At 35.6% G+C, this 13,967-nt stretch overlaps 2 protein-coding genes across 3 annotated transcripts in view; both read right to left on the reverse strand.

Annotated features, from left to right (window-relative positions):
- Window positions 1-13,967, reverse strand: part of cog2 (component of oligomeric golgi complex 2) — a 198,537-nt gene that overhangs the window by 102,045 nt on the left and 82,525 nt on the right. The gene's annotated exons all lie outside the window — the stretch shown is intronic.
- The window catches only part of galnt2 (UDP-N-acetyl-alpha-D-galactosamine:polypeptide N-acetylgalactosaminyltransferase 2), a 180,791-nt gene that overhangs the window by 25,840 nt on the left and 140,984 nt on the right, over window positions 1-13,967 (reverse strand). For both annotated transcript variants that reach the window (NM_001128351.1, XM_087278403.1), the window contains 4 exon segments: window positions 3,930-4,051; window positions 6,878-6,943; window positions 11,656-11,723; window positions 11,893-11,991. In NM_001128351.1, coding sequence (NP_001121823.1) covers window positions 3,930-4,051; window positions 6,878-6,943; window positions 11,656-11,723; window positions 11,893-11,991 — 355 coding nt within the window.

A 13,967-nucleotide genomic window follows, 5' to 3' on the forward strand; every position in this document is an offset into this window, starting at 1 on the left:
ACATATATTTTGCAGCCAGTTTGAACCAGTCATTTCTTCCTCTCCTAGTATACTGTAAAGTTTTTCTGAGTCGTTTAGAAAAGAAAAAAGAATTTTATGCTTCTCTTACTCTCAAAAGTCAGCTGCGAAGCCAATCGAAAGTAGGCTTAAATAAAAGATGATGCAAAAACGCATAATGACAGCTTTAGAAAATTAAAGCAAAAGCTGAATATTGGACTTTTTAGGAGCTTTAGAAATTTTTTAAGTCCCAAAAAGGTGCATGTCTGTGGGTCTGCGGAGCACGTGAGACCGTCAGTGGGAGTGTTGACAGGTGTCACGCGCACAGAACAAAACGGGTAAACGGGAGAAGATTTTCCACTATTTAATTGATTACGGATGTTTGCTTAAATTGGGCAGATGTAAGTGTAAAAAAGTGTGAAAGGAGAATAATAATAATAAAAAAACAAAAACATGTCAACAAGGGCGTACTTGCACTATGTACAGTTGCCTTGAATCAGGTCAAAGCACACTTGTATCCCCTTCCCATCTCCCCCGACAGCCTACACTTGCATTGCATTCGCGCCTGAGCACGGTTACTTAACCACTGACGTGCAGTTAGGTAAGAAGCGCTCTCGCACAGCACAGTGGAGATTTCTTTAGTTATATCCTTTCAGTCATTTGAGATGCAGTGGCATTATTTCGCTGAACAGATCAGCCACTTTTGACGCTCATAAATGATCAAAGTCCTTGTGCTGCAGGAATTAGGAGATTTGCTAAAGGTGCAGCTGTCTTGCAGTGAGTTGTTTGCGTCTTTAATATTCTACGACAGTTTGCGTTCATTAAACAGTAAGAATGAAAAAAAAAATCCATATGAAACAATCCCGTAAAAGTCACGTCTCGTCTTCATTTTCGGGTTCAGGCACGCTTTGCACTTTCACTACAAGCGTTCTGCACCTGAGCCCAGGTGAACCATGCTCTGGCACACCTCTTCCAACCGGGCCAGGGCCGACCAACTGAACTGCGCCTGAGCCCGATTCAGAGCACTCACACTTCTCAAATGATTGGGAAATGTGCGTGGTTCGGATAGCATAATATGAGTGCACACTAAATATACCTAGGCGGCCTGCCCAAGTAAAGTCTACATGTGGAAAGCCATGCATGATATATGAGCAATATCACACAAGTAGCAGTGCGATATGGCTGTATATCAGTACTGGCATCCCCCTAGTGCTGATATACAGACATATTGCACTGCTACAAGTGTGATATTGCGTTTATACAACAGTTCAACGGCACAATCATGTATATAAAAAAGAAAATCAAACATAGAGAGTATAAAACCCTTTTGTATGAGGAGCTTTCTTCCGCCATTTATTCACATTGCAGCTGACGTCAGAACAGCAAAAGCTGTTACTAATTCAACAATGTCACTTCAGAGCTAGTATTTAAATGATTCTCGGTAGTGTAATGTCTAATGATGACAAAACAGCTGATTTTGCTTACATTAAGATTATAAGGCTGAATGTGACATGAAATGCCATCCGTCTACAGAGATATCTCCCAACAGTCTATTACAGTCTACAGTATTTCACTGTTGCCATCGGTATTGTGACGGGTGCCAGGTGTCCCACATTTACCCAGTGACAGGAATGGAAAAAAAGCAGACAGAAACTATTTCGCACTTCCTATTGCCTTTATGCGTTTCTCCCAAGTGCTGTCGACTACGTACATGTCAACGACAATGAGTAAGCAAAAGGAAAAGAAAAAGACTCAAACATTTGTCGCAAAATAACATGTTACATTATTGAAATAAAAGAAGGATACAGCGGTAGAGCGACCTGAACTGTACTGTGCTTCCATACATGCATGCTTACCAATAAGGTCCTTACATCTTAAAGCTCCTCTTAAACGGGATATGACATTTATACACAATGCATATCCAATATTAAGCCACCGTTACAATATCACAATAATTTACCGCGAAAAAAGCATCGCAGTCACTACCATACAGGTGTTGAGTTTGCGTTAAGGAGAGACGAGGCTGAATAAAACTTCTTATTCGCGGCTTCCTATTGGCTCTATCCAGTCCACCTTAAAAACAGGGATGCTTTCGTTTTTCAGCTTCTTATTCACGTTCAACAGTTTTTATCTTCTAAGCCTTTGTTTGCCGTTACTGGCAAAATATCTTACGGCTATCAGCCAATCAGATTTAAGAACCAGACAGAACTGTTGTATAGGTAGGTAGGTAGGTAGGTCGGTCGGCAATAGCAGCAAGTGCAGGACACAGGTATAAGTTATAAAGTGCAGTTACAGAAAAACTATGGTGATATTTACAGATGGATGTAATATATATATATATATATATATATATATATATATATATATATATATATATATATATATATATATATATATATATATATATATATATATATATATATATAGATCATTCTAGTTCTTCCGGAGGTGGGCAAACCTGCTTGTTGTTGGGGAATAATTGGAAGAATTTTAAATGAGGACACCGATGAAGAGAAGAAGGGACATAGCTTTAGCCAGCATTATTTTTGTTGTTCTTTGTTTAGTTTGTATTGTTTTCTTTTTGGAGATTTATGTAACTGTCTGAGATTCGTTTATTTGTTGTCTTTGGGCAAGAATGTTATCGTTATTTTGTGTTGGCTAAGAATAAATCGATTTAAAACGTTTATGATGCTTAGGCAACTCTTTTATGTTGCTAACTCTCTTTTTTTTAAGAGACATAAACATAAAGATTATATAAAGGGGCAGTGTGTAAACGTATAACCAGAACTGTACTGTGTGAAAATTCAATGTAATTATGCTGCTTTATGAAATATTTCTTAAAAGATTTCTTTTAACATTATTACCTTTGATTGACAGCTTCTGGTATCCATTTTTACTCTTGAAGTTCTGGCAGTCACAGACTTTAAGCCTTTTTTGAATGTTAGCTAAAATCATAACTGATATACTAAAGAAAAAGGCTTTCAACTCTTTACCAGATCAGATTTTAAATGTAGTCAAGTACAATACATTTGCCAATTACAATAATTATTTCGCTTCAGTAAAAGTTCTGTATAAACGTACTCCTCCAAAAGCAGGATGGCACTTAATTCATGCTTGATATATTGAGCATGATGAAGTGCTTGGATAAACTCTGGGGTCACTAACTTCACAATCTGATTATGTGTTTATCTGGTTCATCCGACTGGAAACGAAGACACCTAACAATATAAATGTCATTATGAAAACTCTTATTACATTTATGCCTGTAATTTGTACATTCAGCATCTTGAACTTTTACTCCCTGTTATTTTCTTTGTGAGCCTCGAAGCAACAAGATTAATTACCCGTGCATATTGATGTACAGTAATGGAAGCAAATATTTCTCTTAGGCCAATTATAAAAGATCCGTTTGATCCTGAACCAGACCGGACCTGTACATCCGTCACTGAGGTGTGTTTACTTGCGTTCAACACACCTACAGCAAACACAAGACACACACACACATTCTGTGGTCTTATCTACACTTAAACACAATGCAGGATGACACCAGATTCCCTCCTCTTACTTTTTCCCCACGTCTTGTTTGAGTAGGACTGAATACAAACAGGTATAACAATACAGCACAGAGAGTAAAGTGTGTGTGTGTGTGTGTGTGTGTGTGTGTGTGTGTGTGTGTGTGTCAAGACCAACAGACAAAGAAAACACAAAAACTTCTCATGGACTCTTCTCTGTTATCATCTCGGCCTGACATTTGCAATTGCAGTGAGCTGTTACACGTCTGCTGCTGTAATGAGCATGTTTGATTACAGGCTCCAAAAACAATGGTTAATTTGCCAAATCTGAGAACTGTAAGAGGCAATGTTTTTCTCCTTGTTTGTGAGGAGGAGAAAAAAAAAGTATAAGAAAGAGAGAGGAAAAAACACATGACTGACCTCAGCAACCCTTTCTAGCAGGGGCTCCAACCAGTGTTCATTACACTCGCAGTGGCTGTCGAGGAAGGTCAGTACACTGGCCGTGGCTGCATCCGCCCCTCGCACTCGAGATCGCATCAAGCCTGAAAACACACCACACAAAGAGAGAGAGGGAGAGAGAGAGAGAGAGCGCGAGAGAGATAGAGAGAGAGAGAGAGAATTTTTTTAATTTTGAATACACTTTTATTTAATACTAGTAATAATAATTAAAATCATGCCTTATTCTTGTTCTGATAAGCCCTTTAAAAATCAATTCAACTTTATGATTGGTCTCATACAAAATCTTGTGCCTCCTACTCGTGTATATGGCCATTTTTGCTTGTCCTAATATAAAATTTAACAGACACCCTTTTCCTTTTTCTTTCTTTCCATATTTAAAACCAAGCACAAACAGTTTTTGTAAACATCTCATCAACGGAAAGGAAAATAACCACCAATAAATTGAATAAAGACCCCAGTCTTTCACAATGCATAAAACAATGAAAAATTGTCTCTCTTTCATCACAAAAAGGACATTTGTCATGCACAGTTGAGAGAGAGAGAGAGAGAGAGAGAGAGAGAGAGAGAGAGAGAAAGAGAGAGAGAAAGAGAAAGAGAGAGAGAGAGGATTGAGGATTGATACTCAAAGCACTGATGCAATCTGAACTACATAAGGTTGTTTTCCCTGCATTCTAACCTAATATAGTCACACATAGAAAGGTAAAAGTACCAGGACTCTAACAAGTATGGTAAAATGTCACTTTGAAAAAAGTAACAATTTGATGCCCACAATGGTGAAGTATTATGTCTATTATTAGTAAAGTATAAGGTCAATTACACCGGAAGGCGGAATTAGCTGTTTACTATGAATACAAAATGTAGCTTTATCATTAAAAACTGTTGCTCAGAGGAATATAGGAGTCTATAATGTATTGCCCAGCATGTAATTTTTGAGGCAGAGAGAGCATAACATGCTGTATTTTAAGAAAACACATGCAATTAGAAAAAACACCAGCAAATTGAGAAAAGATCTTCATCCATTTAACAGTACACGTGCTGCAAATCCTCACAAGCATACACATTTTTGAAAACGCACAGCATTTTCACACAACCCAAACATTTAACGTAAACTCACTGCATTTTCTCACAACACAACAGAAATGTTTCAATGAGACCCCAAAATAGGATGGACCCAGCAATTTAGGTTATGGCTATTAAGGCTTATAAATACTAAATACACAGGAAACGGAATATTAAAATAAACAAACAGAAAGCTCACCTTTCAAAGATCACCTACATCCTAATTGAGCATGCTACATCTTAATGGTCACGCTTCTGACTCCACTTGACACATTTCTGTTGTGTTCTGATGTTTTTGCAAGTGTTGTTCATTTGTTTGTGTTGGAGTAGTGAGGATTTGCAGCATGTGTATTGCCAAATGGATGAAGATCTTTTCTCAATTTGTTGCCGTTTTTTGTAATTTGCAAGTTTATTCTTAAATTGCAGCACATTAAGCTCTCTCGGCCACCTTAGATTTTGCCTCTAATGACTAACTAAATATGACTAACTTGAAGAAAACAACAACAAAAACACATACACTTTAAAATATTATATAAATAATATTACATAATAAAATATTATAAATGAATTTGCACACTTTAATAAAACAAAACCAAATTTTAAACAAGTACTAAAAACAAAAACAGATCCATAAAACAAAATCAGGCAAAAACACCAAACAAATAAAATTGAAAAAAAAAAAATGACCAAGACTAAAAATGAAAACAAAGATACAAAACAAGACAAATAAACAAAAATAACATTGCACAACAAAATTTGTTGCTATAACCCCTCACATGTAATTTAACCTTAACTCACTGTGAATCTCAACAAGGGAACAGAAGTAAACTTTAGGGTTAATTCTAATTCTACCCCCTAGCCCTTCCCCTAACCACTTCCCCTAGTTTTGTGTTTATGTAAAAGGGGATCCCAATTTTCTTTAGCTTGAAGGAGTAGGGCTAAGGGTAAGGGCTACAAAGCCCTTGAAACAGATTTTCCAGGACCACACTCGAAACCTCAAATTTTCCAGAATACACCAAGTACAATGGCAACATGGCTCCACACGCAAGTCACGAAATGCACAAATTAGTATATTTTGGCATTTTTATGAATTTTTACAGCAACAAACATATGTTTAACACATTCATAAGTGTTTGTGTTTAAAAAAAAACTAAATTTTGCCATCTATAATCCATAATAATATCTCTTGTAGTGATTACATCACTAATATTGTAGCCTTCTGTAATTTCCTGAAGATAAATACAACAAAATAAAAATCTACAGCAGTCGCCATCATCGATCTCGTATTAAGTAGAAGTTCGTGACGTGTGCAGATGCTGTAGTGCTGTCCCATTTCTTGTCTATTTTAAGGGCTAAGGGGAAGAGGTAGGGAATGGGGTTGAGGTTAAAAAAATAGAATTGGGATTGGGCCTTAGTTCTTTACCAGCAAGTTACTTGTGTTAAAAAATATACTTTTTAAAAATAATAATTGAAAAAAAAGCCTTTGGAATCAAATAAACACACTGCACTTGTGGCGACAGAGTTTTTTTTTTTTTCCATTTTACTTGACAGATACTTAAAACACCTTCCAAAAATACACTCACAACAGACCATTCGTTTTCCTCTGCTTTTATTTTTCTCTATATTTGCTCATATGAAGTTGCAGTGCTTTTAATGACTTCATGCTGAGACTGGTCACAATTAGTCTCAACAAAAAGTTTTTTGTATACATGCATAATTTTTACAACTAGACCAGAGCTTCTATAGAAGCAAAGACCCAGAGGTCCTTGTATACAGTATTTTTTACTTGGATTTTTTTTTTTTTTTTTTTAAGACTGTTACTGCGATTCAGAGTGTAATAAATCACTCACCCTCTCGACGGTCGTTCCTCAGGACTCTGACTTTCTCGATTTTCCCAAGTAAGGCACCGTCTTCAGCTGAAAGCCAGAGAAAACATCATGTCAGATCGAGTGATCAGAGCAATACATCTCTTCTGTTTTATATGCTGTAGTTAATATACACAAGAGGAATGTGGTGAGATGTGCCATGTCCTTCATCAACAAAAAGTCCACACAATTTTACAAATGTCATCATATATTTAGAAAGGGCACATCTTGCGCAGTTGCATATGACTGAGAAAAGCACTTTTTTTTTGCTTCCCTTTGGACTTTGAAGAATGGAACTAGGGACAAAATTTCTTTGAAAAATCTGAGAAAGTGCTAGCAAAAATAAATCCCATAAAGAAATGGCCTAAGAATTATCACATAACTTATATCTCAAGATACTTCTCATAAAACTGCAGTATGATCAACATTTCATATTTCATTGAAGCCTGGAATAATTGTCAGTTTTGGAGTTATATTTTTAAAACCTTCTGTCAGAAAATATTTTTAAATTCAATGAATAATAAATTTGTTCAAGGATACAGAAATTAGGCGCATTTGTTTTGATTTGAATTAGAAGTGGTTTGGTATTGTTGAAATATCTTGTGCATTATACAGAAAGTAAAAAAATTTTGGGGGGGGGGGGGGGGGGGAGTAAAGACAAAAAAAGACAGCAACTCTGTTGCATTAAAAACTACAAGTTAATTTTACTAAAAAAAAAGTGTGTAAACTCATTTTAACTTAGAAATTCTAAGTTGACTTATTTTTATTATTATGCATGCAGCTCATTTTACCTAATTTTAAGGCAATACATTCACTAAAAATACGTTCATTTTTAATTTTTTTTTAAAAGTAAAGTTAACCGCTTTTAAAACAATGGGTTTACTCACCTTTTAAAAAAATTAATAAATTCAACATTGTTTTTACAGTGTAGTTCAAAAGCAAGGAAACATTTGTTTCGTTAAAAAGCAAAGCAAAACAAACCAAAGCCAAGGAAAGCAAAGCCAAACCAAAGAAAAACAAAACAAAAAACCAACTACACAAGTAAAGCAAAACAAAACCAATCCAAAAACATAAAATGCATATTTAATTTTTTTTTTAAAATAAATTAAACAAATACGCACACACATACACATACATAAGTCAAGGTTATTAGCACAAAGAAAAAAAACAATTAACATTTACCACACAAAAGAATAGAATAAGCAACAGCTCAAATAGTGGTACATTTTTTAGTATGAAATGTGCATTATATCCAACAATTTAAGACAACAGTGTTTTTAAATGGCAATAAGCAAAGTCAAGATCCCAATCCTGTAAAAAAGACAGAAGAAAAATCTAGACTAGTAAGAACAGTGGCAATCAGGCTCCCTGAAGCAGAGTGTTATAAAGCAGGACAGCATTGGCTTCAGGACAGGGTTCATGCAGAGTTCAGACATCTGAAGAGGTCAAATTAGGGCTTTAGCATCCAAAAAAAAAAAAACTAAAAGTGTGACTCTAGAGAAAATATGACACACTTTACACAATCAGAATTATGAGACGCACTTTTATGCTATTCTGTTATACAGATGTACAGTATTTATGAGGTACCACAGGGTACACAGTTACCAAAAAAAAAAAAAAAATGATTATGAGACTGGATCATTCAATAGAGGCTCATAGGGAATATGTGCCTAAAGCTACAGTTCTAAAAACTAAGAAATATGTGCTCGCGAGTAAGAGTTGCACGATTCTGGCTAAAATGAGAATCACTATTTTTTTGCTTAAAATAAAGATCAATTTTCTCACAATTCTGTAGATGTAAAATAAAGGTTAATATGAGGAGGCTATTATTATTGTTATTTCTCAAGCATATGGTAAAACATTATGTGTAGGTCTAGTGTTAGTTCAAATGCTCCATTTTGAATAGACTTTGAATGGTGGAATTGAATAGACTTTAAACTTGTCCTGGTCAGTAATGCACAGTAAAGTGATGACATCAGAATACAACTATTCATAATTCTGATTTTGAATTATTATGTTTGAGACGTATGCTTGCTATCTCTCATTGACAAGATTATTTGACCATGTATTCACTGGTAAAATTAGACATTTGTCATGATCAGATTCCCTCTTGCAATATATTTAACATTATATAGGCTAGAGTAGTTATACTAACACTGTTAAACATTTATTCTCATGCACAACACTGTTCGCTAAGAAAGAAAAACATTTTAAACGCTTGTGGCAATCATAACTCTAAAAAGCAATATGATTATTTAAATGATGTGCACACTTTCGGTTTCATTTTCGCCGCTAAGTGATGTTCATACTTCCCACACGACTCTCAAACCATCACTCTGTGCCACTAACTAAATGTTATTTACAACTTTATTACTTGTTATTCACAGCCAATGCAGGTTCTGTTCACTAAAGTAGACGCAAATATCTGTCATTAAGTAGGCGCACGCCCGCCCTTTCTGTCGTAACAGCTCATGTGCAGCAGCTCACGTCATGTGTGATTTTGCAGCTGCAAATACATCATTACGTAAAGACAGAAATGACCTTTTAGGTAGAAATATACCTTATAAATACAGTATGTGGCACTTACAACACCATTTGGAGGCGTCCATGTCGCTGAGCAACACATGTAAAACAATGTGAAGACTTGTGCTGCCGCCTTAAGATCGTCCAGGGGGTTGAATCGAAATCTTTTTTCAGATTAACCGTGCAGCTCTATCGCAGGTACATATGGCTGCATTTTGTGAGTAAAGTGAATGAAATGGGGCGGTACACCCCTGACTGCTTACCACCATATTTACAGCTTTTTAGCCATGACTGGTTTGCTTGCAAACTAACTTTGAACAATGTAAGGCTTGAAACATGAGACTTTGACTGGGGTTCGAGTTCAGCGAAGGATTGTTCCAGAAACCAGGTAAAACAAAACCCCCCAAAAACTGTGTGAAAATATGATAAAAGCTTTACTTTCGAAAGCACTATCGGTTGGGTTTAGAGAAGAGGGTGGGTGGGTCAGTCAATATCAAGCTAAAATATTATACACAACAATCCGACTGGCTTCTCTCACAGATGTGCATGATAAAGTATGGCAAGCTATTTTGACATTAAATCAATAGCCCATACTAGTATCTATTTTCATGTTACTTGTGCCTACTTTTAAATGCTAGTATCTTTTCCACCAAGTACTAGTACCTATTCATAAGATACTAGTGCTAATGCGTTATTTACTAGTGCCTTTCTTTAGATACTAGTACTTTTTAAAAACATACTAATGCTTACTCATTAGACACTACATCTTTTTCATTAGATACTAGTACACATTCATTAGATAGTAGTGCTTATTAAATAGATACTAGTACTTATGTATAAGATACTAGTGCTTATTAATTAGGTACTAGTAGGTACTCATTAGATACTCATATCCATTTAATAGGCACTAGTACTTATTAGGTACTAGTACTTATTAAAAAGATACTAGTTCTTAATTATTAGATAATAGTACTTAGCACTTATTTTAATAGTGACTATTAACTATTCTGTTGTTACTAGTAACAAATTTATATTTTCCAATTGATTTCTATGGGATCTGTCACGGAGAAATCATGACAATAGTATGTATTCCAGCTGGGACTATATTTGTATATACTAGTAGTTAATCATTAGATACTAGTACAAAATGAATAGATACTAGTACTTGTGTACTAGTACTTATTCTGTGCAGAATAAGCCTGACGTTTCATCTGAATGAAAATAGATACTAGTATTGGTTATAGATTAAATGTCAAAATGGCTTACCATATAAGAACAGGGCTCGAAATTAAACCTTTTTCTTGGTAGCACTGGTGCTCCTAACTTCAAAAATCGCACACACCAAAAATGATTAGCACCGTTACTACATGTTTTATATTAACAGACTGACAGCATTGCGACGATTAAATGAAGGATTAAATAACATTAGAACATCTCCTGCTTTATGTGTAGATTCAGTGGCAAACGCTGTTACCTGAAAACTGTGTCCCACTGGCTTTAGTCATTTTCATATTATACTTTAACCACTGGAAGTCTTTTATCCACTCTTTGAAAAGTGTAAATGCTGAATTGACATTCAGCACATGATCACTAATCAGATGTGCCATTACTTGTAACTTTAGATGGTTTCTTAAACTAAATCTGCCAGTTTTGTTTTCATTCTATCTGATCCAGACCTTTTTGCAGCTGTTGCTCCTGGTCATCGGAACTGAGTGATTGACAGCTGATATTAACCAATTCATTCGCGTTCTGTTCTAACACAGTGGGCCAATAAGAATAGATTAAAGGTGAGGCAGGCATTGCAGGCTTAGTTTGCTGCAGCAAGTTGACATGTCAATTGCTTAAAACGGTTCCTGAGCACTGCGCTTGGAGTTTTTTGTTGCAGATGCATAATGCGTGAATGCCTCCTGCGCATGTAGTGAACATTTTGCTGCGAAAACCTGTTGCACAACAACAATTTTATGCACTCACACAAATGCTCCCAAATGTATTTTTGAGGTCGCATAGATAAAAATTGGGGTGCATATGCAACCAAAACGGTCACCGTTTCGAGCCCTGAAGAAGGACATTGAGATTGAGATCTGGTGGATGTATGAGAAATGGCAAGTATTAGAAAACGTGCTCCAATAATGTATTTCAGACAAAAATGAACGCGGCTCCCTGGGCACATAACTTCATAGTTAGATTAATAGAGTGTTGCTCCATACGGTTAGCTGTGGCCTAAACATGAGGATACTTACGGTTGTCACTGTAGTCGTCCACCAAGATGATCTCCTTGACCAGATGAGGAGGACTCTTCTTCAGCACACTGAAAACATAAAACATAGGAATGGATGTGTGCGTTTAAGCTCTTTATGTTGATTGTGAAGGTGAAACTACTAAGTCTCAAAGTGAAACAAATTAAAAGAATAAACAATAATAAAAAAAAAGGTTTTGCTGTAATATTGCAAATAGTTATTTGACAAGTAATGACCCACCTGATGACAGTGCGCAGCAGGGCTGAACGGGCCTCATTGTGGAAAGTAATGACCACACTGGATGCAGGTAGATCTGTTCTCCACTGCTTATGACGACAACTGAGAGAGAGAGAGAAAAAACACATCAATTTATAACTTACAATTATTTAGTAGTAACTGGTTACATGTAGAAACATTCCACTGCACAAGATTATTAATAAGTCAATATATAAAGAGTATGTTTAAAAAAAAAATTCACTGTAAGGTATCTGGAGCGCCAAAAATGTTTTTAAAGGGATAGTTTACCAAAAAATAAAATCATGTACTCCTTATTGTGGTACCAACAAAGAGTTTCTTTCTTCTAGAAAGCTGAAAAACTGTAATCATTGACTTCCATAGTAGGAAAAAATACTATAGAAGTTGATGGTTACATGTTTTCAGCTTTCTTCAGAATATATTCTTTTGTGTTCAACAGAATCAAAAAAAAATTCATAGGGTTTTAAAAAAGGTAAGTAAATAATGACAGAGTTTTTATTTTTGGGTGAAATTATTAAAGGTTAAAAAAAAAAGTTTATGCAACATATATTTATAAGGAATAACAATATCATAGAGTCTCATTTGACTTGGTCCTGCAAGCGATCGCCTAGCAACTACTGAGAACATCTACCTCTGTGCCAACAAGTTTACCATGTGCAATCCCGAGCACATTTTCCTATGAAAATGTTTTTTAAAAATCGATTTTAGTGTTTATACAGCTAAAATTGATAAATAAAATGAGAATGGCAGTATTTAGATAGCGGGCTTTTTAGTGTAGTGTGTTCCCCTGCAGTCACACCTGAATAAAGTCTCACGCCCTAAGAGAAGCTCTAAGCTCACATTAATTTAATGCTTCTCTGAGGCTGAGATGGACAGGAGGTCATGCATGCTTAAACTCTCCGGACTTGCATCTCCCACACACCCACACACACACACAAGGGTTTCATCCACCTAAACACACACACTGTTTATCTCCCAGAGGTTTTAATTTGACAGCGGCAGGGCTAATCCTCTAGTTTCCCAGCACCTTTCATTCAGGCTAAGAGCGCACAAAGGTTCCTCTGCACTGATGCCATCGATTTTGTGGCCACTGGATGCCTGGCAGGGGTCAATTCCTGCTTCGCTACTGTTAAACAACAGGTCAGGATCAAGAGCCCACCATCAGACACTCAAAACTATCTTCAGAAACGGGGATGAGATCAGTGTCATCATCACAGAATAATTATTTTTAAAGAAATTTCTCAGGATACTTTGATGAATAGAAAAATTCAAAAGGACAGCATTTATTTGAAGTTGAAATCATTTGCAACATCAAACGTAACCAAACGCAGCAAGACCATTTTAAATAGTAGTTAATATCCACTTTCAGAAAATATTACATATTTTTCAAAATATTATGAACATAAATTAAGTTGTCCAAAAAAACAAAAAAAAGAATTGTTTTGTTATAATTTATTTTAAACAAGTAGCTTGAAGAGGCAGCTAAAGTCATTTTTGAGTGTTTCATAAGTGTTTAACAAGCATTTATTCTAATAAAAAATATTATAAAATTTAATTATGATATAATATTTGATCAAAATTAAAAATTAAATAAAAAAGTCTATGTAAAAAAAAAAACATAAGTCAAAGGCACTCAAAAGTTGAAAAAGTTAAAAATCCTTTGTTGACATGGCTATATCATTAAAAAAAAAAAACAGCTTTAAAATTTTCACCTACTTTGAGTGCCTTGGACTTATGGGTAGGGCTGGGCGATAAAATCTGTAACAATATTTATTGACTAAACACCACTGAACACCACATTAAAAAAACCATTGTCAATATCAAAACAAAAAGTTCAGTATTAAGTTTCGGTAATAAAGCGCTATAGTTTTATTAAAATGTGGCTGCTGAGCACACGCCTTGGAGGCAGTGCCAATAAGTTTTGGGTGTTAGTTTGTCATTTTCAGTGGAGGCGCATGACTTGCATGACGCACATGCGGGAGCAACGCGCACATTATGCAAGCGATGCGCATGTAAACCAAACACATTTTCCAGCTGCACCCAGTTAAAAAAAAAACATC

Source organism: Danio rerio, chromosome 13 (assembly GCF_052040795.2).
Source record: "Danio rerio strain M-AB ecotype USA chromosome 13, GRCz13ab, whole genome shotgun sequence".
NCBI lineage: Eukaryota > Metazoa > Chordata > Actinopteri > Cypriniformes > Danionidae > Danio > Danio rerio.